The following is a 24,481-nucleotide window of genomic DNA, read 5'->3' on the forward strand; positions in this document are numbered from 1 at the left end:
ATTCATAAAACGTAAGAGAACTGTGATCAAAAGCCCTAATGGGTCAGTCTGGGTTGCTTTTGAGTTGTGGTGGTTTGAATCTATCAGCTTTTCCTCAGTTGGCTCAATTGCGTTAGTTTTCCTTCCAGCAAGATTTTTTGGCTAGAGTCGCACAGAGGAAGAGGGAGAAAAACAAAGGGATGCTCATTTCCTCAACTCAGGCCTCTGATACTGCGGCTCCCCAGAGTGAAGAATGAAGCCACTGAGTTTTGCTTCCCACAAGTCTTTTGCTTCTGCAGCTGCAGAATGGTAGAGCAGTACAGTTGCCACAATAGGGAGAAAATGGTGGGACTTCCACCCAGCTCATTCTTTTTCAGCCAGACTTCAAAGACTGAATCAAAGCCTGTTCTGCTTCCAAGTTTTAAAAAAAAATGCTCTGGGGAAATCAGCCTTCCATTCTGGAAATCTGTGTCAAATGTTGTTTGTCACGTCTATCCTTATTTCCCTTTTAAAAAAGAAAAGGACCTGAAGCACTGGGTGGAGGGAGGGTGGGTAGAAGGATGCACTTCACCAGGCTCAATTATTTGATTACTGGGCAGTCTAGGGTGCAATTTGCCATGAGAAGAAACAACTGAGGCTAAATTGCAGGTTTGTTTGTTTATTACGTTTGTGTCCTGCCCAATAATCAAAAGTCTAATTTGCTGTGCTGTTTTTACATGAGTGCTGTTGTGATTTAGGGCAGGTGGAACGAAATTCTGGTTTAAAAATATCCTGATTCCAACAGTAACTGGATAGTGTAATAATCTGTGAAACATGGCCGAGCAGTTTTAACAATCTGTTCTGTTTTATACACGTAAAGGGACATGTTTTATAGCTGCAGACTTGTCAGGGCAGTGGAGGACATGTTCACATAAGTAGATGCCTGGATATATTCTTGTAGTAAAACTGATGTGTTGCTTTTTTTTCTCCCAAATCAATATATCACAGCCCAACCTATATATCTCTCTTTTTTCTTGGTGCCTTGCTTTTTAGACCTGTTCTTGGGATTATTTGGGGTGCTGATTCAGAAAATTGCATTGGCTAGACTACATTGGCTCTAGTTTCCTAGAAATGGTCAAATTTATATAATTTTTAGTTTTTAAAAAGAACTTGCTGATCAACTTGTTCTTCTATTGCCTAGTTTGTGTTTTTGTGTACAAGTTAGCAAATACAGTGAGAATGTTTGTGTACTTCCAACTGTAATTTTACATCAGAAACATTGAATTCTAAAGGGGAATTTATTAACTGTATTATTGTTATGATCATATAGGATATGTGTGTGTATTCCCACTCATATGCTGTATCTCAAAAACTAGAGCTGATAGGGAAAAATTGGTGACCTTTTTGGAATCAGCAGGTCAAATATACCTAGGATCAAGTCTAATATCTGAGGCACTAAAATCTGTGTTGGCCTTTACATTTAATGCCTATCCTTTCCAGTGAGAAGACTAGTTTCTAAAGTCTCTTGTAATATAGGCTTAAAAGCAAACTTCCATGTAAGTTTTGAATACCATGCAGTGCACATGCTGCTTCTGTGACAGTGGATGAGGATGATAGTTCTGTACCACCTAATAGCCAAAGCTAGATGTCTCAACAGATATCTGTTTAGCATGGGGGTGGAGAGCTAGGGTTTAATCTGCTACCATTTAGGCATCTTATTGGTGTAAATGGATGCTTCTTGTGAAGTTATAAAATGCAGCAGCTGCAAATGAGATGGCACAATTGTCTGTCTGACTTTAATGGGAGTGAACGGTCTGTAAAACATGAAGGTCTCCAGCCAGAAGCTCTATGGCAAGGAGACCCAAGGGGGATAAGGGGAGGTATAAATCTGAAACAGACTAAACCATATATTTAGTTTATTTAAAGTTATATAATTTAAATTTAATTAGATTTTACATGCCAGGTGCCTAAGCACTTGTCTAGATCCAACGGGAGACAACATTGTATTTAATGGAAAAAATAGTTACCAGGCATGGTAATGCAGCAGAGTTCAAACATGGCCCTGTGCCACGGGGGCTCCTGAGTGGCTGCCATGTGCCCCCCATGGGGGGAATCATGTATTTCCTGTTTAAGAGCACCAACTGAACTGCATGACTTTTGCAGCTGATGGCTGAAGGGGAGCTGCTGCATTTTTGAAAATCATCATCAGAACTGCAGTTTGCCAGTAGAGATTATTAAAGCTGGAATCCTACTTTTCTTTTTGCTTATTGGCAAGTCTTCCTCAAGCTACCTTATCTTCCTCCATCTTAGTAGTACTGTAATTTTGTGATTCCTGAACTATTTGTTTGTTACTGTCTTTGGAGCCATTTTCAGAAAATTTTCAGAGGGGGAGCAGTATTCATCTGTGGTTGGAGGCTTCTGCTTATAAATGTAGACGGAACACATACCCTTTCTGTGTGTGTTAAGACTGCCAATTTAGCATCATGAAGCAGTATCCCTTCAACTGGCATTGCTTTCTGTGCTGCAGGTGAAGCAGGTGCCAATATCATCCACGTCTCTAAAGAAGCCCGGAAGAAGTTTCTTGGCCCCTTGCACCCATCGTTCAATTTGGTGAAAATCATCCGCACCTGCCTGTACAAGACCCTGCCAGACAACGGGCATGAGATAGCCACTGGACGCTTGGGCATCTCCCTGACCCGGGTCTCCGATGGAGAAAATGTCATATTATCTGAGTTCAACTCCAAAGAGGAACTTATCCAAGTAAGTAATAGTGTTGGGCTTCCATTCCCATCTGCCCCAGCCAGCAGGAATGCTGAGATTTGTAGTCGTCGGCTGTCACCAGTTTGGGTGTGAGGCTGTGGGTTCCACCAACCCTGCGAACTGGGACATGTGAGCTGCCTGTGCTTTCACGACTACAGGCTGGTTATGACCTGGAACATCTTCATCCCCTGCACAGTGTCCAGGTTTTGCTAGATAGCTTCGCTCATTTCACGTGGCATCTTCCTCTTCCACAGGCATGTGTTTGCAGCACTTTCATCCCTGTGTACTGTGGCCTGATCCCTCCAAGTCTTCAAGGTGTGGTAAGTAGGCCAAGAGGAACTTTCACTTTCAAATTTATTTATTGCTGTATGGGAGTCTTGTTGAAGTGAGTTGATACAGGTTTGCTTCATCAGCACAAACTCCCTGGGTCCAAATCTCAAAAGACTCTGGTTTTCCTAGAGTCCTGGCATCATTGTTAGAGATCTAGCCCACCTTTGCTAAAATATGTTTATTTTTGATGGAATGAAAAAAAATACTACTGCTGCTAAATTGCTTTCTTTGTCCAGTGATGAAAATGGTATCGAACAAACACGTGCTACTACCAGAAAAGCATTGTTATGGTTTGCAAACCACAAACCAACTGCTAGAATGGAAACTGGAGTTGGAAGCCACCTGCCAGAACATGAAGAAACCTTGACTGGGCTTGGATGTCAAGAATGCATCACCCGATGGTCAAGTTATAATTCTTCAGAGTAGCCTCTGGAACTCCTGCAGACTTTGTAATTTTTCCATATATGATTGCACAGAAGAAAGAACCAGTGTGACACCTGAGTAATGCCACCTCCATATTGTTCTAGCTCCAGACATTCACTCTGTATTATCAATCTGCAGTTCATTCAGTGTTGGTCCTTGTTATGATCACCATATTATAAATGGAAGGTTGTAGGTTGAAGCTCAAAGAGAGCAAGCTGTCAAAGTCTGCTTGGCAAATCTGTGTTGGAGGCAAGAATTGAACCAAGGAATTCCCTGGCTGTTCATAGCTCTGCTTTGTAGCCACCATGCCATGCCTCTTAGGTGTGGAAAGGAGAGCTGTTTGAATATGGCCTGATGTCTTTTGCTTTTCTAGGCAGCAGGAAAGGATGGATAGTTGAAGAAGTTGTGAGTTGATGCAAAGAGGAGAGTTCAAGATTCTGATGACAGCAGAGAGTCACCTTGGAGGGGTGGCAGCTCCCACTGAACTCCCCAAATACAGGCTTGGCTCCCATGCAAGCACCTCAAGTGTGTGTGGAATGCGTGGCAACCTGCACCAACACATGGGCACTTGCTGTGCAAGCCAAAGCAGCTGCAGCTGCAGCCATGACATGCCATAACATTCTTCCTCAACTCTGTACCCACCAGATGCACTGACTGCAACGCCTATCATTCTTAGCCAGTGCAGTTGTGAAGAACGAGGCTAAGAAATGAAGTAAAATAAGAATGATTCTGGCTAGCAGTATCAACAGTCTCTTCCTTCTCCAGTTCCATGCTGGCTGTTCAGTTAGATTAATGCAGCAGAATAGGAGATGGGATGTGGGAGGAGGAAAGCAGGGCTGCTTTTACTGCCAGTATACGGGAGGTGAACCATGTTTCTTTGATGATTTTGTGCTTAGTAGCTAGAGTGGGACCCAGCTGTCTGCCCAAATGAGCTAGCGTGGAAGAATGTGCTGGGCTTCCTGGAACAAGCTTTGGAGACCGCTAGGCAAGACCCTGGTGGCTTGAGAACACTGTGTTCTTTCTCTGCCTGCATCCAGTTGGTTTCTGTGGCATTCCGAACTTTAATCTGCTTCTGAGGCTTGTGACTGAGATGTCACCTTTAATGCTGTCCGTTTTGGTAGAAAGGCAGGGTGCAGCTAAATAACTAAAAACTGTGCAGGAGATGCAGGTATTGGCCTCCACTGAGGAAGAGGGTGTTCATTGATTTCTAGCAAGCGAACCCCATAAATCCTCTAAATTTCAGAGGAATTATGATGAATACTTAATCTCTTTAGTTGAAGGCTATATGGGAAATGCACTGCTGGGCACTTTCAAGACATCCACGTCCCTTTTAGTGATATGTGAAGAATTTGGTTTGGGGCGGGACATCTGTCAGATTTCCTCAGCTTGGCTGCCCAAACTTGGGCCTGCTTTCTTTCTGCCTTACACTAAGCATTCACATGGACACCCAGCAGGATGCAAGTCCAGATGAGTCCCTGGGGCTGGCTTGCACACATGCAGCTTGTGTACCTGCCGTGCAAGCAGAATTCTCCTTCCACACATGTGACTTGTGGGCTTTCCACACTTTGTGTGAAGCTGCTGCTAGTACTCCCAAGCATTAGTGGACTTACTCTTGGCTCAGCTCACTTCTTGGCCAAAAGTCTGGTGAGTGAAAGAGAGCCTGATCTGGCCTGATCTTCACATCCTTAGTCCATCTTCACATCCTTAGACACTGGGGGTGAATGTTGTGGACACTGGTGTTGAAAGGCTTTCGATTTAGCAGTTTTGGTGAAAAACTGACTGAACAGGCCTTTTGCTTTCCACAAGCCCATTAGGACAGCAGGCCTTTCACAGAACATCCCTGCTGACTTCTGCCTGGTCAGCCCCCTGATGCCATTGGCTAATTTGCTCTTACTGTCACAGAGCCCTGGTCCTTTGTTGAAGGTGACCACAGTTGTTGTGTTGGAATTGGAATCCCAAGTCCATAAACACCTTTTGTCAAATGAATGTCATCAGTCTCTGGAAGCAGGGTCTGTTCACCAGGCTGTGGAGCTGTCTTGATGCTGAAGCTGTAAAAATCTATATTCAGTCACAGTCCTAAGATGGCACATAGGACTCTTTTCTTCCTGCAGTTACAAGTTTGTTAGTTCATCTGAGTCTGTAGTGACTTGTATAATGTCTCATTAAAAGGGGTGAGGCTGCCTGCTTTCTGCAGCCTCATTTTACCCCATCTCCCGCAAGAAATATTGCCTTCTTTTAAATAGTGGGTATATGACGCACAGGACAACAGTAGACATTGTGGTCCCCAAGAGATTACTGCGTATTATCTTTTCCATGTGAATTGTTTCTCTCCAAGCCTGGAACTGTTTGCTTTTCATCCGTTTATCTCATGGGCATTGGGGTATTTTTTCCCAGAAGCAGAAAAGCTAACACGTTAGCTAATTGCACTGCAGATGTGGGCACTGCATAAAGTCTATCAGCTCAATTGCAGCCTTCCCCTTGAACTTTAACATTTGTGCCAGTGGAACAGGGCACTGCTCAACCAATACCCATCCAGGCCAGGGAGCAATAAGGCAGAACAGAGGGCAGAACAAACCCAGTTGTCTCCAAAGCCTAGCATGACTCATCCCAATGTAATAAACCGATAGCCTGTCATTTCCAGAATGAGCTGCAGTGAGCTTTGGGCTTGTGCATGGCCTGCCTCCCTTGTCCTCTTCTAGTGAAGCTGGGAATGGGTGGTCAGAAGCTTTAGCTTCCACTTCGGCTACCACAGTTAACGTTGTATCTGAGCCCAGACAACTGTGCTAAATTTTAGCTATGATTTGTTGAAACAAGCCAACTTGAAACCATAATTCATGAAGCTGACTAGTTTCTTTAATTTGTTTGTTTCTTTTTATTAATTAAATAAACTAACAAAACCAATACAATTGATATAGTAACAATGAACTTAATTAATCAATACTAATTAAGATGATTAAACAAGACATTAATATCAGTGCTACCTCCACCAGGACAACAACTCTAGTTAATGTAAGATCATTTATTCATTCAAGTTGCCCCACTTCCCTTCCAGAACTGCATTGACTGTTGTGGTGGGTCACACCCCTTTCCTTTTATTAAAACATATTCAATAAAAGGTCTCCAAATATTTTCAAATTTGTTTTCACTTATCAAACCTTTTTCAATTTAATATCACAAGTTAACTTATCATTAATAGCTGTATTACAGACTCCGTTATACCAGTCAACTATATGATATTCACCTTTTATCTCCCAATTTCTTGTTATTATTATTACTACTGTTAATAAATTTATCATCAATTCTTTAATATTTTGTCCCATATGTTCTCTAAATAATGACAGTAATGCCAATCTAGAATCAAGTTCAGTATTTAAATTCAATATTTTACCAATTTCTTTGAAGACCCTTTCCCAGGGCTAGTTTCAACTAACTACAGATAAACTTTAGGATTTAGCCATAACAACAAACTTTGGCTAATTGAAATCAGAAGCAAAAGGAACTCTGGAGAAGGAGAGGGAAGGGGGAGATGTGCAAGTCCAAGGATCATGCGCATAACTAAAACAAACAAACGTTGTGTATTGTTGTGCCAGTAACTGGGTGATGAACTCATCCTGCCCTGGGGAGAGAGAGAGTATTTGTAGAGAAGAGTGTCATGCCGTTGAACTCATTCCAGTGGTCCGGGAGGTGGCAGAGAAGGTCAGCATAAACTATTTGTTCCTTGCTGGAAAGTAGGTGAAAGGCCGCTAACGGATAAATGGATCTAATAATATTTTGCTCTTCATGACATAATGATGTTAAGATTAACTGTATGGGTGGGTTTTGTTTCAAAGCACGTGTTTCCATCGCCTCTCCTTGGGCTCATTTGAGTTACCAAGCAGAACTCCAAGCAACCCAGTCCTGTGCACGTGTTCATGCATACACGCTCCTCAAGATCAAACATTTTCAGCCCTCTCAATACAGATCACAGACAGCAAGGTGCACTTGCATCATGTGCTTTTGAGTAGTTTTGGGCCCACGTGCAATGGTCTTAACAAACAAGGAATTGCAGACTGGGGTGGGAAGGGATATGCGGGGCATTTGAACTCACATAGGCTGAAGTACAGAACTGAATGGACAGCTGAGAAGTGCTGTTGTGTTTGCAACTGCCTGTGGTTGTTTCAGAGGTGCAGGAAATACATGGAGGGGAAGACTAGGACAGCCTTCTTCTACCTGACACTCTTCTGCTGGGTTGAGCTGCAACTTCCAGCCTTCCCCTAGCCAGCTATGCTATACTGCCTAGGGGAATGCTGGGAATTGCAGTCCAACATGTCTGGAGGGGACCACCAGGTAAGTGAAGGCTGCAGTCAAAGCCGTAAAAAGATCAATAATGTAAACAATTCCTTGGACTTTCTATCCTTCCAGAGGTACGTTGATGGAGGCATTTCTGACAACCTGCCACAATATGAGCTGAAGAACACCATCACAGTATCCCCCTTCTCAGGGGAGAGCGATATCTGCCCACGGGACAGTTCCACCAATATCCATGAGCTCAGGGTCACCAATACCAGCATCCAGTTCAATCTGCGCAACCTTTACCGCCTCTCAAAGGCCCTGTTCCCGCCAGAGCCTCAGGTGAGGGCCAAGCATCGTGCCGGGAGGGGTTTTGGGTTGGTTGGTTAGTACTTGCATCAGCACCAGAACTGCTGAAGTTTGTTTGCAGCCTTTCACTTGAAGGAACTTTAGGAAGTGTCTTAGGAAGTAAGTATAAAACCCCAAAGCCCTTCAACCCAGATGGCCTGTGTGCACAAACCATGTAATCTTTACTTAGAGGCAAGCTCCACTATGTTCTATGGGGATTATTCCAAGTAAGCGTGCCTAGGATTGCAACCTGAATATCATGAATTTCACCTGAATATCAAAATTGTGAGAAGTGGAGCTGTCAACTTATCACATTTGCTCCCTAGCACAGAATATAGTAAGAAACCTATAGTTTCCAGATGCTTCTAATAATGAACACAACCTTGAAAGCATGTGATTGGCCTCTTTGCAAAAGCTTAAATGCCCTCAAAGTTTGTCGTCAGTGATATATTTATTTTAAAAGGGCCACAAATGATGCAAAACAAGTGTTACCAAATTCTACACACACGTTTTTCACACATTCAGTGACTTCTATCACCTTGTTCCTTCCCTCACTCCTTATAAATATTTCATGCTGCCTCCATCTCTCTTCCTCTCTGCCTGCCAAAATTCTGTTAAACTCAGGTTTTTCTGTCTGGGATAACTTGGTCATTGCAAGTTGGGTTATGCACAGTTGCCCAACTTACTGTGCTAGTGCCGTTTGGACTGCACAACTTGGAGCTGACTAGACACTGCCCCATCCTCCTTGAAGCTTCCGTGTGCAGCCCTCCCCTTTGACTGTCAAGCACATTTCATGAACAGCTGCACATGTTTTGTATAAGAAAACAAGTAACAAAGTCATTGAAAGGCACAGGGGTTATAAACTAGTGCATGTTATATAACTTGGACGCTCCCTCTCATTCTTTAGAGGGGCGTTGAGAGGTAACATAATCTCTGTTGGCATTGTGCTTAAGCTGGCTCTCTTTCAAAGGTTATGGGCAATTAGCCTTCCTTTATGAAGGCCATTTTTATAGTACTGGAACAACACTAAGATGCTTGAAAATATTGCACAAGAAATATTAAGTGGTATTGAAAATACTTTCGGACTGTATTTGATTTGTGAAGATTGGCAAGTACTTGGCTTGCCGCTCCTCTTGCTTCCCCACCCTTTTTCATGTGTAGGAGCACTCTTATTTTACACATAGTTTGGTCTCAAGTACTTCAGGTTGCATCCATCCATGGAAGTCTGCTTTGATCCAGGAGAGGTTTCCATGAATGGAAGGGAGAGAGGTGATTCTTGGAAGTTTTGCCCTACTGCAGGAGCAGATTTCTGTGTGTGCGCATGCATGTGTGAGTTTATTAAAATAGAGTGATCTACCAGCTGGAGCCTAGTGCACAAGATTGACATAAGTTAAGATAATTCTGAGCCTAGGGATTTCTGTTGAATACCAGAACTGGACCAAGTTTGTAATCCTTCCACATACAAATCCACTCCTAATTCCCTCAAATTTTCTTTACTCCTGCATTATAATCTACAGTGAGCTTTGGATGAGAAATTGTTGCTGTTAAACCATTGGGAGGTGGAAGTCCTTGCTGATTTGCTAGTAGCTTTAACGTCTGTCCTCCATCTCCATCTCCTAGATCCAAGCCCCCAGCCATTGTAGCAGGGTGACTAGGTAGAGAAGGAAGATTTACAAAAATTACCTCCCTTCTGGAAAGAGAGGGCCTTCTGTTAATGGAAGCACAGCACTGGATGCAAGTCTATCTATACATTTATATGAATAGCTCAGCTTGTTAGAAATATAAACTTCTGTCTGCTCCTGCCACTTTGGTGAAGAAGTATGGGAGATTAAATGTGATCAAGTGTGTGGCCAGACGATGAGTGATGGGTTTTCAGGCACCCTTCACCTGCTTAGTTAGGCACTGGTCACAGAAACACCGTTTCTCTTAGCTTCTGTTTCATCCAGTCCTCTGGCCACACTATTTGTCTCTGATGCTGTTCATCATTATTTCCACTCTCTGCCTCAGTGTACAAGAGAGCACAATCCAGAGTCATTTCACAGAGTGAAATATTTCCCCCGTGCTTCTCCTCTTTCCTTTATTTAGCAGCATAAGGGATGGCTGCAGTCCATACTGCGTATGGCCTTTCTCCCAGGTCATGCATAGTCTGTGAGTAATATAGGATATGTGGTAATGTTCCACGGTTGCATCGCTGCCCACTTCCTTTCACGTGCACCAACCTGAATATGTATTCATCGATGTGTCTCAATTTGACACGTCTCAACCCCTTGCCACCAGCTCTGCGTGCACTTTCCGTGTTGGTGCATTGGCATGTTCTGGACTCCTGTATTGTCGCTGCAGCAAAATACATGGTTGGTGTAAAGATGGTGGTAGTGAGAAAGGAGGCACTGCTCACACTCCCTACTTAGCCACAGCCTGCTTGAACCCTGGATAATATGCACTGCCTTGTATCTCCTCAGGTTCTGCGGGACATGTGCAAGCAGGGATACAGGGATGCTTTGCACTTCCTGAAGAAGAACGGTGAGCTTTTAAGCCCTGCCTTTACTATCCTTACAATCTCTAGTAGAAGAGAACTCTGTGTAAATGCTTTTCTCCTCTGCTTTATAGATTTTTTCTATTTTGTGCTTGCATAAAAAGAGGAGGCATATTGCAGTCCATGGATGCTTAATCTGCAGCAGTTCCGTTTAGCCGGTGTTGCTATGCAGAAACAGGCAATACAAATAGTATCTTTTACCGGGAGGTTAACATCTGGTTTAAGTACAACAGCTTTCAAGGTCTCCAGAAACTTCACAGTGTTGGAATGGAAAGAGACTTCTGTGGTGTGCGTCTACAGAGAAAGGTTGATGAACAGTGCAGGTGCTGCCACCTTGCTGAAGCAGACCCCCTTTCCATTTTGCATAACTGAGAAACCCCTGTGTGACTCAGAGGTTAATATCTATTCCTGCTATAGTGGAACTTTGTCAAAATTAAAAACTGTCTCTTTAAACAGTAGATATGACAAATCTGTGCACGGAGGCTCTCTCTTTTGTGTCTGTACACAGAGCTGCAGGAGTATCCATGTGTCAGATTCAGCACAGACTTGAGGTTAATGGAAAGTGTGCAAGAGCCTTATAATGCATTGAGCACCTTTTGGTTTTACTATATGTAAAACATTTTTAAGCCACACTTGATTCTCACAGATACCAAGGCAGTATACACAGGGCATGACCAAAATCTATCTTGTCAAGATAAAGCACAATAAAAGCAAAACCACGACATAAGATAAATGTTAAGATAGGTGATAAACAGGGCAGCTAACAGAAGAATGCTTAAGTTTCCTAGGCACATAGAAAAGGTTTAAGATGGTGCCAAGAAAAAATGGTAGGGGCACTGCCTGTTACATGTCTGCGAGGAATGTATGCTACAGTCAGGTGCCACCCCCAAGAAGGTCATCTTCCTTGTCACATGATACACATCTCCTGGCGAAGGTACCCAGAAAAGAGCCTCATCTGCAAGTCTTAAGACACAGAGAGGTAGGACTAGAGCAGAAAGACACCTTCAAATAATTGGGTCCCAAGTTGTTTAGGGTTTTAAAGGTTGTTTAGGGTGGGCCCCGTTCCCAGGCTTGGGAGCCATCTGTTCAGAGTGCTTCCATCTTGTCAGGATTCCGCTTAGTCCTCATTCAACCCATTACCGAATCCAGGCACTGACTCTGCCCTGCATGGCCTCCCCTGACTCAGAAGCCCAAGAGAAATAGGACTGGGAGTCATCAGCATAGCAGTGACCCTTCACTGAGCATCCTCTTATCTCAATTTATGACAACGACTGCGATAACAATTTATTACAGTCAGTGACCAGCTAGATCTTAATAAACAATTAAAAGATAATGCCATGGGTTAAAATATTCCAACTATTAAAAGCCAAAGTAACAATAATCAAATGATAAAAAATTGTTTAAAATTTCCTGTTACAGTTTTTAATTAAAAATTTAAAACATTGCATATGATATATTTGCAGATCTTGCAGGCAGCTAACCTAGCACAACAAGCTGTTAACTGGGCACTGGTGCCTATAAGGAGCTTCCCAGCAACCTCTGCATCAGATCTGCCTAAGCAGATGAGAAATAAACTTGGCCCATATTTCTTGTTAAAAACTGACAGTAAAAAAATAACGTGTTCAATTCTCTCAACCTCTCTGGCACCACAAGGGCAAACCCTTTGTTTAGATGTTGAAGAGCATGTGGGATAAGGGAGAGCCTCATGGAGCCTCTCGCAGGACCCCACAGCACAAGTGCTGTGGGGCTGTGCCTCCTTGCTACTTCCTGAAAGTGGCCCCAGAGGTAGGAGGAGAACTAGCATTTCACTGTGGCCCCTGTGCTGACCCACAGAGCCAGTCCAGCAGTGTACCATGGCCCATGGTGTAAAAGCTGCTGAGAGGTCATGAAGAGCCATTGCCTTCCTGCCTCTTTCTCCCAGCAGAGGTCCTCCATCAGGGTGACCAAAACCGTTCCAGCACGAGCTGCCTTGGGTCTGGATCTAGATGGGAACAGCTCTGAGTAATCTTCATCCAAGAATTCCTACATGTTGGATATTGAGTTGTTTTGGCACTTTTTCCTCCTGCAGCAGTAAGATGCTTGCTGTTCCCTCGCTCTGCCTGTCACTGTGCAGGCAGCCGATGCTGTGGCCAGAGCACATTGCCTGGGCCTGTAGTGTCACCTTGTGGTGGACTGTCGGTTGTGCAGCAGCTTTGTCCACCACAGGCTCTGTCATAGCAGGGTATGCCTTCCTTGCGTACACCGAGAGACTGATGCAGTTGTTCTGCCTTCCATGAGATTAAAGCAGCTCTGCAGAGATACAGCCTCAGCGACAGGGCAGTGCAGCTATAATCTGAGAATCAACGTGGTGACATCCAAAGTCTTTTTATGATTGTGGATATTGATGGGCGGCTCATGACCTCTGATGATAGAACTGCGAAGTCGAGGGCATGCACAGATCACAAAATGCATTGTAGAATGGGCGGGACTGAAGGCTGCGTGCAGATTTCCTGGGTTCCTAATGTTGTTTTAGACTCTGGGTTGGAGAAATTGTACATTTGAGTGCCCCTCTGTACATTTCTTTAACCCCCCCCCCCCACAAAAAAAAAATCCCGAAGACATCTGAAGCATGGCATGGTCAGTGAAATGACAACAAACAGTTTAATGTTTTAAAAGTCTCCCTGCCATGCATTAGAGTGTATGAAGCCATCCAGCTTGCCTTTGTGACCATTTCTTGGCCACTGCTTTAGTGTAGACAATATCACATGCCGTTTCTCCAGTGTGAGACGTGAACAAATGTAATCCAGGGGATGTTTAAGGCTTTTTGTCGGGACTGTGATGATTTCACTGCACTTCTTCCTTTCCCAGGTCTCCTCCAGCGCCCAAGGCTCATTCGCCCTCCTTTGGCCATTGAAAACAGTGCTGGGGAGAGAAAGACCGAGGAAGAGGATGACCAGCTGGGGGAGAATGCTGCCCTCCGAGAGGCTGAGGAACACATTCTTGAACACTTGCCTCCCGAGTTGAACCAAGGTAGGACCTTTTGGTTTGCCTTGTGACTCTGCTGCTCCAAGGTTCTCCTCTTTAGACAGGCTGGGCTGTTTGTGCTCTAAGAACGGGGGTTCTTTGTGAGAGGCTGAACGAAGGAGAATGTTGACAGGCTAGGTTAATAATCTGGGACTTTCGGAACATGGGTATGTTTTTACTTGGTGCAAGATTTGCTTCTCCCTGGCACAGCCTGCTGCCACCATACGGTGGACTGCCAACATGATTGGTGGCCACCCTGGTTGGGGGATGATGGGATCTACAGCCCATGACATCCAACAAGCTAGAGAAGCCTGTTGAGTACATAAGGCACAGAGCAAACTACCATCCCCAGGCTCTGTTGAGGAAGCCATGAGGGTGGCATTGATTTGACCGTACTGCAAGCATGACTGGCTGTATGCAAGTGTAATTTAGGAATCTTTGCATGCACGAGATGCTTGGGGCAGGCGGTGTGACGTGCGGTGTGCTGTTAGCTCTTTGGCCTCTGGCAGGCATCCGGCATGACCTTGGGAAATCTGTCTGTGCCGCTTTCACATGGCTAATGTTTTGAAGGCTGTGTGTGCATGTACGAACCTACCTTTTTAGTCTTAGTGAAGGCTACTTATGAAAATAAATTTGGTGCAAAAACATTTCTGGTTGTAGACATTTTGTTGGAACTCTTCTTTGTTTGGGGGCTTAAGAGACAGTGAAAGCATCAGTGTTGGGGATGATGAGCCCCTTTGGATAGATTTGTATGATCTGTGGGTGATTAAGTGAGATTTGACATGAAGAGAAGTAAAAGGGATATACAGCAATGTTTGACCTGATGTGAGCTTCCCTCCTCTGTTCACAACACGGGGTGTGTGTGTGTGTGTGTGTGTGTGTGTGTGTGTGTGTGTCCCAGGGAGCTGCAAGGGGTTCGTTCAGCAAACGCCTTCAATCTCTGGTCTGGTGTGGACATTCAGTACTTGGGTCCAAAGGTCTCTGTGAATTAAGCTGCTGATTCCCCCACTTTTGCTGCCTTAATAACAGTTGTCCTCCGGGCCGTTGGTGCCTGCTCTTAACCTTAGGAATAGGTGGTTTCCCCACTGGGTCAGTGGTCAGGCTAATGCACCTTTTCCACTTTCAGCCCTCTTGGAAGCCTGTGCTGAGCGGAGGGGCCTCTTCACCGGTGTGGCCAACCTGCTGCCTGTGCGTCTGGCGTCAGTGCTAATGATTCCATACACGCTTCCTCTGGAGTCTGCGCTCTCCTTCACGGTCAGGTAGGGTCTGAGTCGGCTTCGGAGATTGTTACACAAAAGGGTGTTGCTGGTAGGAACCAAAATACAGGGCTGAGATATAGACCGCTGCGTCAGCAGGAAGGTTAAGAAGTGAGTGTGTAGTTGAACTTTGTTCCAAATAATGCAGGAGCCACATCCACTCCAAAGAGGGAATTCCTTGTGACCTTCTCCAATGATGTTAACTAATCATATGGAAAGCATCCCTGGCACACTGTTGGAACTGCTGCATAATTCAGAACTGGGCTCCAGTTAGGGTTGTAGCTATACAGGCAATTCTTCGGAAGAGGTTGAGCAAGCTTTCTTTCCAATGGTGGAGAGCGGGCCATAGCCCTCATTCTGCTCAGTGATGACTGAATCCATGCCAAATCCAATTGTTGGCGGTTCATAGGCTGATGTAGAATATTTTATTTTCTTATTGTGCATAGTGCATGCATGCAGCATGCCCTGGCTGTAAGTCACCCAGAGCTATGTTTAATTTGCATTAATTTGCTTTTTAAATGCCCTTTTATGTTCCCTCTGCATTTAAAAAATGTTCTTCAAAGCAGTTCACACAAGATCAAAAGCATAAAATCATCAAAAATACTGGAAAGAAAATAATAAGCAACAAGCATTGGACAAAATACACAGGGATCAAATCAGTTCTTTGTGGTCTCTTTGCATCACACATTTGAGCTTTAGGGACAGCAGATGGCCTAGGTTGGAAGAACCTTCTACAGCTCAGCCTCATGGAGTGGGTGAGGCCTCAGCCCCCCCGGAGCCCAGTTATAAGGGGAGGGCCCCTGTCCAATCCTTCAGTTCCTTTTCCCTCAGAAGTCCTGGGAAAGGAGCTTCTCGTCTGCTTCTTGGAAGTGAAAGTTCTGTGCATTTGTGTGTGTGGTGAGGGCTGATATTGGGCAAATACAATGGCTTGGTCTTTCACTGACCTTTACTTAGTCCTCAGAGTTGACACGGCATCATGGTACCAAAGCTGTCTTTAGCTGGCAGGCTCTAGGAGCAAATTGAAATGTAGGAAGGGTTCAGTCTAACCCAGCTAAGAGGAATCTTTGAACGTCTGCTGCACACCTCAGTTCCATGCATGCATGCAAAGCAGCACGGAAACTGCTTCCCCCGTGTCCCACGCAGCCAGTGTGTGTGCGCATGCAGGGAGGGAAACTGGACCACCACAGGCCAACTGTTTGGGTTATGCTCCTCAGCACCTGGTGGAGGCTGGTGTGTGATCGCAGTGGGGCTGTGTATCCACTCCAGATTGTGGCCTGAGCTTTAAGGGGGCGATCCATAATGCTGGATCTAAAAGGGAGGGGAAGAGTGGGCAGGCTAGGGTTCAGGGGGATGGAATCAGGAATGGGTGCACAGCCCTGCGATACGCCACCAGCTGCCTCTGTCGGCACCCTGCCAGCAGGGCTTGTTCCTATCCAATTGGAAGGATCCGTCTGATCGGTCCTTCCGTGCAGTTTAATGTCCACACATTTGTGCCTACGCTCAAATCACAGTTGCCTGAGGAAGCCGCTTCCAGGAAATGCGGCATATGTGGTAACAACCATGTCAGTCCTATCACACATACTTTTTCAGGTGCATTTCATGTAAAGCACCTAAGGTTTTCATTAACAAATACAACTTGAAAAGTTTCTTACATAATTTGCTTTGTCACTGTGGACCGCTGTTGCCTAGAGTTCTTTCATAGAAGACAAGACTATCTCTAGCTAAAATCATGCTGACTGTACCACCTTCTGTATCGGGCAGTGTGTCCCTGTTGCTGGGTACATGGACAGGAGGGGACCGCTGCACTCGAGTCCTGCTTGTGGGCTTCCCACAGGCAGCCGATTGGTCACTGTGAGAAGAGCATGCTGGGTGAGCGGGGCTGCTCTTGCATGGATACTTGCCACTGACCCGAGAGGCATCCTTGGGCTAGCTCCTCAGTGGAGCTGCGAGGAAGCAGGGCCTTTGACTGTGCTCCTAATTGTTGCTCCAGAGTTTTCCTGCCATGTTGCTTGCCTCCTTCAGGTTGTTTGAGTGGTTGCCTGATGTTCCAGAAGACATTCGATGGATGAAGGAGCAGACGAGGAAAGTCTGTCACTTTCTCATGAGAAAAGCCAAGAAGAAGCTAGGAAGTCACCTCTCAGCCAGGTATTAGACTTGATCTCTGACTTAGATCTGTGGAAGGCTTGTAACACTGAGAGAGGCGTCTCCAAGTTGTCATATGATCAACCTGTAAAACTGAGAGACTTTGACCTTGATTGTGCTGACATGGAAGGAAATTGGTTTCATTTGGACTCTTCCAACAATATCCTTATCTGAGAACACGGAGGCTTACTGTGGTGAAGGAATGGAGCTTCCACACTGGCCCATCCCCTGTGTCTCCAGGCACACTGACCTCACCCTCCTCCATTCAGATCTTGCCATGCTGAATCGGCAAGGACTGAAAGGGAGCTCTGTCCAAGTTTGCTTGAACAGGAGTATAATCTCCCCTTGATCAGGGACTGCAGTTGCCTGGAAAATGGCACCTGCATTTAGGCAAAAGTGAGTAGTGCTCTGCTTCAGACCTTGCTAAGTCAATCCTCACATTCCCCAATCTGATTTCATTTCAGTGGCTACCCTCTAGAGTTGCTACAGCTCATGGGTGTCAGAGCATATATATTGAAGATACTGTGTAGGCTTAGACTCGCCAGAGAGAAGTGACCTTTCCCCTCTGTACTGAGCACTCTGAAGAGCTGTCTCTTTGCAGCTAGCTCAAGTCATCCCCTGATGAGTCAGGTGAACCAGCATTCCTGTTATGAGGCTGGAAAAAAAAAGGATACATAGGGACATGTCTCCCCTCTGCAACCCTGAGGCAACCTCATACTTAACATTTAGTTTTTGTTAAGTCCACCAAATACATCTTTGAGCAGAGATGGTTTCATGAAAACCATCCTGACCTTCCTTGGGTGTATTCCCCCATAGAGAAAAGTAGGTGAGCCCAGTTTTAGCAAGGGAAATGCTAGGTAAGATGCTAACAGGGTTTTTCTAGGAATTCTAATTTACATTCAGGATAAATGTACAACCACTTTTTGTGTGAGTGTGATGGGGCGTTGACTAGATGAATGTTTTTAGTTGCAAGTTGTCCCTTAACGCTATCTCTAAAAGCTTAGAATGTATCATGCCTGTCCTTCGTTGAGCATCATGTGCATCAGGGATGGGCAATACATGGTCTGCAGGTTACTTTTCACCCTGACCTCATGAGCAACCACTGCTGCTTCACTACCAAATTCCGCACTCCACATGATGCTCCGACCCCATAGCAGTTCATTGCCGCAATTCAGCTGCAAGCCAGCCACAGATCTTTGAAGATGAGCAAAATGTCCTTTGAAGCTTCTGTAATGATTTGTCACAGAATTCTGGCAACAGATCTCTAGAGAAGGTTTGCTGCTACCGTGCCACCAAAATTTGGTGCTGTGGCAACAGGAATGGGACCTATGGGGCCCCAGACTACACCAAGGTTGCTCCCCTTCGAGGTATATTGATGGCATTACATACTTAAATAATATAGCTGTTAACGTGTCTTGTTTTTTATAGTAGTGTTTGACTTGCTCACCTGGCCATACATTGCTACACTTTCAGCTGGCACATTTTGTCAGTGACACAATTGATGGAGCTGCCCCTGGCAGAGGTACCAAGCGAATGGCACCATTCTGCTAGCGAAGCGTCTCTTTCACAGAGCAGCCTGCTCGGTGCCACTGGCGCTGTTCTCACTTGTACGCCTGACTCCCTTCCCCAGACTCAGTGAATCTCAGCAGTGTGCCGACCACCAGCCTGAGGACTCGGAAGGCTCAAAGTTTCTTCTGAACCTAATGCAGCTCAAGTGGCACTGCCTGCTAATGGGCCAATGACAGGACTAGGAATGGGCAGGACTAGGATACCCGAGGTGCCAAAGGTCAGTACTGAGAGACAAGGGAGAATGGCACACGCTCCGCCTGCACCTTGCTGCGACCTCGGCCTGTCCTGCTGCCTTCTTTATGCCATCATAACAGTCGAGGGGACTGGTATGATGTGAGAGAGACATTGTAACGGGACGTATAGTTTATCTGTCTTCCCCCGACATTCCCTTTCTCCTTCTTCCTTTCCCTGTTTTCTGTTTCTTATCTAGACTGGAAGACACAGAGTTGTGGCACCGTGTTCAAATCCAGCATGCCGAACTCACAGCCTTGCCTTTTCTCCCTCAGGCTCTACTACCATCTTGAGCTGAGAAAGACACAGAGCTTGCCTCTGCCTCTGAGCATCGGCTGCGGGGAGGCTCTGCCCAAGTGGCTGCGGAACAACCTCTCCCTGACGGACGTTATGACAAAATGGGAAGAGTACCATCGCCAGCTGATGCTGGGGCTGTTCTGTATCAACGTGGACCTTCAGGCCTCCTTCTTCCCGTCGGAGGGGCTGCAAATGAGACACCCTCCAGCCAGCTGCACGCAAGAGAGCCTTCAGCTCTTCTGAGACTCATAGCACAGTTCGAGCAGGGGGAAGGGGAAGGTGGGTGGGCAGTGATTATGTCTCTTCAACATGCTAACACAGCTCTTAACACCCAGAAAAAAAATGTCCTGCTCAGAGAGAGAAAGAACATTGATAGCACCATAGCCAACTCTGCCACTGCTAAGCAGGTGACTGGCATAGTGTTAAAACCCATCAAGGTGTTTTGGGTGATGTATACACGCTCTTGGATATGATGGCTGTATAAATACTTAGCAACGGCAACACAACTGGTTGGTGTCTTGCTAGAACTCGAAAGAACTTGGTGGAACAGGCTCCTCCAAGGACACATTATCTTGAACTTGCTGTCTGCAGTAAGAATATTGGGACACAATCAGTGCTCTGCATTTCTTTTGTTTTTTTAACTTCCTCGTTTTAAACAGTATTGTGAAGTGTTTTTGTTTTCAAAGCTTTGAGTCCCTTCGGATCTACTTTCTCTGTGCATTGAAATAGTAAGAGAGAGAAAGAAGTAAGGTAGTCTAAAATGACTGATTTCCAAACTCTAGTTCTTATATCCAAGGCAGTCCTTAGTTTTCATCTCTCAGCTGAGGTATCTTCTGATTCCTTCCCCTACATTCTCATGCAAATCTTTGTGTGCTGCTTCTCACAATGTAGCTGTTAGAAATTCAGAAGTGCAAAACCAAACCTTTATGTTATTAGGGTTCCTTGCTGCTCTCAAGTGTGTCTTGCTCTAGGGGACTGTTTCACCCTGGGGAGATGAGCAATTCTGAAATGTGGCTGTTTAAACTGTCACAAAACAAGTTCATAGATGCCTGAAGGAAATACTTTCATTTTACATTTCAGAAAAAAACTATTCTTCCTCAGGGGCCAGTTATCTTTCTTCAGATGTATTGATAAAGAATCCTTCCAGGGTTGGAATGCACAATTCCCTTCCCAGTAACTAAAATTATGTGTCTTCATTTTAACATGTGCACTCACAGGCTTGCAAAGAAGGATGGAGAAGGAAGCCAAGAACTCAGGCAGTCCAATGTATGTTTTAAAATGGTTTGTGACTTATCTGATTAACTGGAGTTGGCCGTACAGAGAAAGTGGAAAGGAGGGATTTGATTCACTTCAGAGGAACATGAAGCTATTAGAACCGAGACCAAATTAACACTGGCCCAAGAGGGCTGTGGCAAAAGCAGGCAATGATTTGGAGCCTGCAGGCATACGTGACTGTTGGATGTCCTGGACCATATGAAAAAATGGCTGCATGAGCCACAACCACTCAGCAGGGATAGTCACCATGCAACCAGGCATTTTTGGGATTCACGTCTTGCTTCTGTGGGAACCATGTTGCCTGTCCCTGGTCTGTGGCATCCATCCTTCCTTGTGCCAGTGGTAAGTTTGGTCCCGTTTGGAAGGAGCTGACAGCCGCAACAGGATTGTAGCTGTTCATCGCTCTGAAGGGGACGGCTAGGAAAGCAGGACTGGGTTGATAGTGCAGAAGGAACAGCAGGAGCAGAGCTGGTAGTTGAGAAGACCAAACTGAGCACGCATCCTTCTTTGCATCCTCTGTGCATTAGACTGGCAGATTGCAACTCCCTTTCTTCTGAGACAATGAAACAGAAATTCATCCCTATAGGTTAAGATGGAGGGTTTTGCCTCCTATAGTCCATGTAGTCTATTTAGTTACTTGCCTGGGTTTTAAGTTTCTTAGAATAAAAAATCTGCGACATGATACCAGTGTTTTTTATTAACTCACCGGCCACCACAACTCCTTTCCTGGAGTTTCCTGCTGCAGTATGTTTTAGGGCTGAAGCACTCCAGATGGCAGAGCAGCTCCACCAGCTGGGTAAAATGCCTTCCCCATAGCCTGTTATCAAATGCACTATTAATTGTCACCAGCATACAAACTGATCTCTTCTTTCCTGTTGCCATCTTGTTCCTGCTACTGTGTAGCACAGCAAAGATGTGCTGTCATGGCAAAGCAGCAGAATAGCAATACTGTTTTATCTGGTACTTTTTTCGTGTACGTGCGTGTTCATGTGTGCAAAAAATATGCAGTTCCTTCCCTGTTACAATTTTGTACTCTCAAAAAGTACAATTATTTCATGCTACAGGGATAAAAAAAGTGTTTGGATAGATTTGTACTAGGGGAAAAAACTGATTTTCTTTGTACTCTAGCCAAATAGCCATTTCTGTACTTCTCAATTTAAACAACCTGTTGAATGCCAAAGATAACACAATGTCAGGAGAGTGGGAGACGCAGTCTGCTTAGTTTGTAGGAGTAAAGCAGCATTTATGGTGACAAAGTTTCAAATGCCACTGGAAAACAAAAGAATAAATGTACTTGCATTCATAGTTTATTGTTTTTATACTTTGTTCTAAAGCACCCAGAGAGCTTCACCTATGGGCGGTATAGAAGTGAAGATGATGATGATATTTTCCCAGTGGACAGCTGGATATTTTTATTTGTATGTGCCAAAGCTATGGAAGGTGTCTTTTTTAGAGCTGTAGGTGGCTCTTTTAGCATGATGTATGCCTGCTCAGATTTTTTTTTCCAAAAAAGAAATTCAAACTAGCAGGACAATATTATTATGTACTGCAAAACCTTTTGGTAGCCAAACACCTAGACATCTGATGGCTAATAATAACATTTTTAAAAACATTCTCATCAGCAAAATATTTGGAGTGATGGAAATGTTAAAAGTGATAGAAATGCTTTTGGACGGTGAGGGAGGGCTAGGAAGTAAAATAAGTATAGGCTTGATGCAGGAAGAAAAATAATTAGCTTAATCACTTCTTAATTTGCTGTGCACATAGCACAAGTGCCTGTTTTTGTCTTTGCACTGACCTTTTAACTTTTTAAACGTAATTAAAATAGTGGAAATCTTAAAAGTGTGAAAGTTTTGTGACTGTACAAGGTAGAAGTAGTGAGGGTTTGGCCAATTTAAATAGTCACTCTTGTGTAAAAGCTCTGGGTGGCAAAGAATGTATTTCTTCTCTCAGGAAACATTTGCTTTAGATTGAATGCTTGTAACAAATTGTAAAAGTTCCGCAGAGCCCAACTCTTGGTCTCTGCAATCTACCTTGAATTTATATCAATGAAAACTTAACTCTGACGGCACTCTTGACATGCCAGGTGCCCTTTTTATCTTTGTGTTGGATAATAAAGCAAAACAGTAAGCAATTATTGGTGTAGAAGAAAATGAGAATAGAGGCGTTTCTTGGTATTAATTGAAATACAATCTTGTTCTGTTGCATACAGGAAACATACCTAATACTAGCAGGCATCTCTAAGCCAAAGAGTTCTGGTTAGAAGATCCTCAACTGAATATGTGGAGGGGCTAAACTGTATCTTGGCAAGGATGAGATCTTTTTAGAAATGCAGACTCTTCCCCCAGTCTGAAGAGTGCTTGCTGGAGACTTACTGCTGTTCAAGTGACTGACCTGCTGCAGATAATGTCTTTCAAGGAAAATTCACTCTTGTATTTTGACAGGTTCAGAAAACTGTGGCTTTCCAAGCATGGGCAGGCAGGAGGTTGTTGTTTTTTTTTTTCCTTTTGCTTATAATGTAAATGGCACTTCTTGCCTCTAAGATGACTGTGAAGCTCTGTGTGTGTGTGTGTGTGTGTGTGCGCGAGGGAGGGAGGGAGGGAGTAAAACCAACCACTAAGTTATTCAACACAATCCTACTTTAAAATACGTTGCACAGTAATTTAGATTTTTCTAGCAAACCACTGCTTAAGGTGCAATGATTATACTGCTGAATGAGTTTGCTGCTGATATATTATAATGTAGAGAGTCCCGTAGATAGATGGAAAAAATAAGCAAGGTTTCATAGATGAGGTTTGTGTTCTAAAGAGGTTTGCTTTCCAAAGTAAATCTCAAACATTTTTTTCTTACCTTACGCTAAATCCAGAGTGTAGTGCCAAAAGCTAATATTGCAGCAATGCACTGGATGCTTGCAAGGAAAAAAGCATTAAGATTTAAACTAGAATTAAAACTGCTCCAGATATTATAGTCTAAATTAATCTTTTTAAAATTGGCCAGACTTCTCAACCAAAATCAAGCAAAACAAATAGAACATAGCTAAGTACCAGCATGGTAGAATCCCTGTAATGCTTTAAAAAAAGTCCTGGTACATTAAATCTTTTGGAAAAAGATGGCTGTAGGTGTGAACAATATGAAGCCTTTTACAACTTGGCATACAAGAAGTTTGATCAAAACGAATAGCACCTAATTACACCAGAAAGCAATGGGACAGCCACTTGGAGTGATGCATGGCACCTGTCTGCTAGTGTAGCATTGTATTTCAAGTGTCCACAGTGCCTTTTTAAAAATGCCAAGCATTTCAGGCTTTGTCGCTGCCCAGATGGCTCCCTTTCCTCTCCTATTCTCTGTGTCCAGCTTCCTCGAAATCAACAGGCACTGCTGGAGATGGAATAGTGGCTGTGGCAAAAAACTGGTCCTACCACTGTGTACAGAGGCCTATAAAATAAACTGTAGGAAATCCAAAATGCCAAGCAGTATGAGATTTAATCTTTTAAAAGAACCGATTTAATCTTGTATTTACCTTATTGGGGACAAGATAACACTGTGTTAACATTGGATAGGTTAGATGTTCTCTGATGTTGTTGTGCACTTCTGTGGACAGCCAGTGGTAGATCAGTTTTAGCACTTGCGAGTAATACAGTTCTTTGTCTGAAGAAACAGCAAGATTGTTGAGGAAATAGCAACTGATTGTAGTTACATGGCATCATTAAGTGGTATTCTAATAGTCATTGCTTGAAAATTCAGTGTTAATTTTTTTATGCTTCGCTTTCCCCCCCTTGTTCTTTCCCCACCCATGTTTTACTGGAAATATGTTAAGTATTTATTTTGAAAATATACCTCCCTAATAAAAACTTTCTAAACACATTGACTTGTGTGGATCTTCACTTACTGGTGCCCCGAGTCTTTCTGTTAAATGCCACCTGTATTTTGATGCAACTAGCTTGGGAAAGATGCATGAACTGAGAAAGGTGGAGATGCCTAAAAGCAAAGAACTGCGTAAAAGGAATCTTAAATGTTATGAAAACATGGTGCCTTGTGTGGTACTGCAGCCATGACCCATTTGCACAGCTACTCCTTGCTGCATGTC

General features: G+C 44.2%; 1 protein-coding gene across 1 annotated transcript in view; it reads left to right on the plus strand.

The window, feature by feature from the left end:
• The window catches only part of PNPLA2 (patatin like phospholipase domain containing 2), a 54,254-nt gene extending 29,996 nt beyond the window's left edge, over positions 1-24,258 (plus strand). The window contains exons 2-9 of the mRNA XM_044425543.1: positions 2,486-2,718; positions 2,973-3,038; positions 7,873-8,082; positions 10,548-10,608; positions 13,469-13,630; positions 14,751-14,883; positions 16,903-17,025; positions 19,098-24,258. Coding sequence (XP_044281478.1) covers positions 2,486-2,718; positions 2,973-3,038; positions 7,873-8,082; positions 10,548-10,608; positions 13,469-13,630; positions 14,751-14,883; positions 16,903-17,025; positions 19,098-19,362 — 1,253 coding nt within the window. The 3' untranslated portion in view covers positions 19,363-24,258. The remainder of the gene's footprint in view (positions 1-2,485; positions 2,719-2,972; positions 3,039-7,872; positions 8,083-10,547; positions 10,609-13,468; positions 13,631-14,750; positions 14,884-16,902; positions 17,026-19,097) is intronic.
• The last annotated feature ends 223 nt before the right edge of the window (positions 24,259-24,481 follow it).

This window comes from Varanus komodoensis, unplaced genomic scaffold (genome assembly GCF_004798865.1).
Source record: "Varanus komodoensis strain SLA01 unplaced genomic scaffold, ASM479886v1 scaffold16, whole genome shotgun sequence".
NCBI classification, from domain to species: Eukaryota; Metazoa; Chordata; class Lepidosauria; order Squamata; family Varanidae; genus Varanus; species Varanus komodoensis.